The 2,877-nt window shown below is 69.4% G+C and overlaps 1 protein-coding gene across 1 annotated transcript in view; it reads left to right on the plus strand.

Annotated features, from left to right (window-relative positions):
- Positions 1–1,654: 1,654 nt before the first annotated feature.
- The window catches only part of EMIHUDRAFT_364663 (branched-chain amino acid aminotransferase), a gene marked incomplete at its 3' end in the record, with an annotated part of 1,951 nt that continues 728 nt past the window's right edge, over positions 1,655–2,877 (plus strand). Inside the window, exons 1-4 of the mRNA XM_005784706.1 lie at positions 1,655–2,337; positions 2,472–2,514; positions 2,595–2,687; positions 2,772–2,837. Coding sequence (XP_005784763.1) covers positions 1,664–2,337; positions 2,472–2,514; positions 2,595–2,687; positions 2,772–2,837 — 876 coding nt within the window. The 5' untranslated portion in view covers positions 1,655–1,663. The remainder of the gene's footprint in view (positions 2,338–2,471; positions 2,515–2,594; positions 2,688–2,771; positions 2,838–2,877) is intronic.

Consider the following 2,877-nt stretch of genomic DNA (forward strand, 5'->3'; position numbering starts at 1 on the left):
GCCGGGGGGGGGCCCTGGGCACCAAAAAAAACTGTCCGCTGAAATTCCGGGGGGAAACCTGCGGGGGGCGATTGGGGGGCGGCGGTTGGGGGGGCCATTGCTTGGCGGAAACCATGGGGGGGGGGCCCTCCTGTGGCGGCAAGACGGCGGCTTTTCAGCGCCCTCCCGCAGCAGGCCCGCCCGGAAAGCACTGGCAGTCTGCCGGCGCGGGCCGGGGCATCGGAATGCGGCCCGCCGCGCCGGCAGGCTGTTGGATGGCCACAGTCGCGAACGTGGGTGAAGTCGTGCGGCGCAGAGACCAGCTCATTCGCCGTCGCCGGTCCCTCGATCACGTGCGCCGTCGCCGTTGACCCGCGTCCATGGGCGGGCAGCAGGCCTGCAGCCCTCCAGCCCTCTAAACCCCTCCGACCCCTCTAACCCTCTCGTGGCGGGCACTCTCGGAAGATCCGCGCCATTCTTTTTTTGCGAACCCTCCCGGAGGCCCTTCCGACCCCTCTCGAGCCCTCCCGCCACGAAGATCCTCTCTTTGTCCGACCGTCCCTCCGAGCCCACCCGGCGACCGAGCCCTCTTGCCTACCACCCGAGCTCGGGGGGGCGCGAGCCCTCCTGGACCCCACCACCCCTCCCGCCTCGCCCAGCCCTCCTGACCCCTCTCCCCGGTGGACCGCTCCACCCTCCCAGCGCGCTAGCCCTATGGGACCCTGTGGAGCCCTCCCGACGCCGATCCGACGGGGACCCCTCCAGCCCTGTGGGCTGGCGAGCCCTCCGGTCGGAGGGGTGGAAGTGGGAGGGCTCGAGGACGGACCCCTCTCGCTCCGGGAGGGTGGAGGGGTGGAGGGTGGAGGGGTGGAGGGGTGGTTGAGCCCTCTAGCTCTATCGATTTAGCCCTACCCCTCCCGCCGTTTTAGGGCTTGCTGACCCGCTATGCTCTTCGGTGCCTTGTGTCCCGCGGCCCACACGCCTCCCGAATGCTTGCGGCGCAAGGCTTGCGGCACCGTCGCCGCCGCACTTTTCTGATCAACCACCTCACCCTCCCTTGCGCAGGCCGGTCGGAGGCCGTCTGAGACCTCTGTGCGGACCGCGCGCAGCCCTGAGACCTCTGCGCGCTGTCGAGAGCATCTTGGCAGGCATGGCCGACGAGACAGCGGCTGATGAGGCGCGCCTCGCCCGCTCACAACCCACCACCAGACCCATCCCGACCTGCACGCCAGCGGAGAGGCGGCTCGGCGCCCTGCAGCGCCGGGCAGAGCAACCACGCACCCCATCGTGCGGCGGCGCACGCATCGCATAGCGGCCACTCTTCGGATCGCTGGTCGAGCGACCCGGGGGATGCCCAGCGCGCCTGACCCAGGCGCGAAAACGAATCTGCGAGGCGTGGCCGCTCATGCGGCCCGATGGGGAGGAGCGGGGCGGACTACGGGGATCGGCTTCTTACACAGCCCTTCCTTGCAGCGAGCCCCCCCCCAACCCACCCGCGCTAGGTCTCGGGGGGCGAAGGGGTCACTCCCGCGAAACTCGTGAACTAGCCGGGGCAGTCGGAGAAGGGGCAACTCCGTGCACTGACGGTCGGCCGTCAGAAAACACGCCTGCGCGTCACACCAATCCTCGCTACCCAACGCGGCCAGCGACGCGAGAATTCTTTTGCCGAGGTTGACACGGCTCGATGCTGCGGAGAGCGTCGCGGCCGCTCAGCCGCGCGGCCTCTCGCCGTCGGCTATACGCGACCGCGCCGCCGCTCCCGGAGTGGGAGACCCTCGGCTTCAATGCGACGCCGACGGCTCGGATGATCCGGTACAACTGGAGCGCCGAGCGCGGCTGGGACGCGGGTGAGTCCTCGCCCGAGTTCACCGTGACGATCCACGGGCTGTCCAACGTGCTGCACTACGGCCAGGGGCTGTTTGAGGGCCTCAAGGCCTTCCACTGCAAGGACGGCCTCGTGCGCGTCTTCAACTCGCACGCCAACGCCGCACGGCTGCAGAGCGGCGCCGAGCGGCTCGCGATGCCGGTGGTGCCGCCGGAGCTGTTCGACGAGGCGGTGGACCGGTGCATCCGCGACAACGTCGAGTACGTGCCTCCCTACGGCTACGGAGGCGCGATGTACCTCCGCCCCTTCCTCTTCGGCCACGGCGAGAAGCTCGGCCTCGGCGCGGCGCCGCACTACTCGTTCTGCGTGATCGCCTCGCCGGTCGGCGCTTACTACAAGGGCGGGCTCGAGCCGATCGACGCGCTCGTGGTCGAGGGCTTCGACCGCGCCGCCCCGCGCGGCGTCGGCAACATCAAGGCCGCGGGCAACTACGCACCAGACGTGCTTCCATCTATCCTCGCCAAGGAGAAGGGGTGAGGCCTCAGACACTTCCGAGACACTTCCTAGACACGTCCTTCTATCCTCGCCAAGGAGACGGGGCGAGGCCGGCGTCCACCTGGCCGAGGTGTGAAGAGACGCTGCTCACGGCGTGGTGTGGTGCGGACAGGTACCCCGTCTGCCTCTACCTCGACGCGGCGACGCAGACGTACGTCGAGGAGCCTCGCCGCCTCCAACTCCATCACTGCTGACCCTTCTTGGTGGTTGTCACGGTTCTTCTTCTCGTCACCAGGAGTTCTCTACCTCCAACTTCATCGGCGTCACGGCGGAGGGGACAGTCGTCACACCAACCTCGCCCTCCATCCTCCCCTCCTGCACCAAGGGGGTGCGACGAGCCCGCGCGCCCCTACTCCCAGCCGCAAGCTCCAACGCCCCCACCACCACCCCGGCCCCTGCCCGCCCTCGCCAGGTCGTCCTCGAGACGGCTCGCCGCCTCGGCATGCGGGTGGAGGAGCGGCCGGTCAGCTTTGACGAGGTGGGAGGCCTCAAGGAGGCGAGCCGCGCGCCGAGATCCG

Source organism: Emiliania huxleyi (genome assembly GCF_000372725.1).
Source record: "Emiliania huxleyi CCMP1516 chromosome Unknown EMIHUscaffold_169, whole genome shotgun sequence".
NCBI classification, from domain to species: domain Eukaryota; phylum Haptophyta; order Isochrysidales; family Noelaerhabdaceae; genus Emiliania; species Emiliania huxleyi.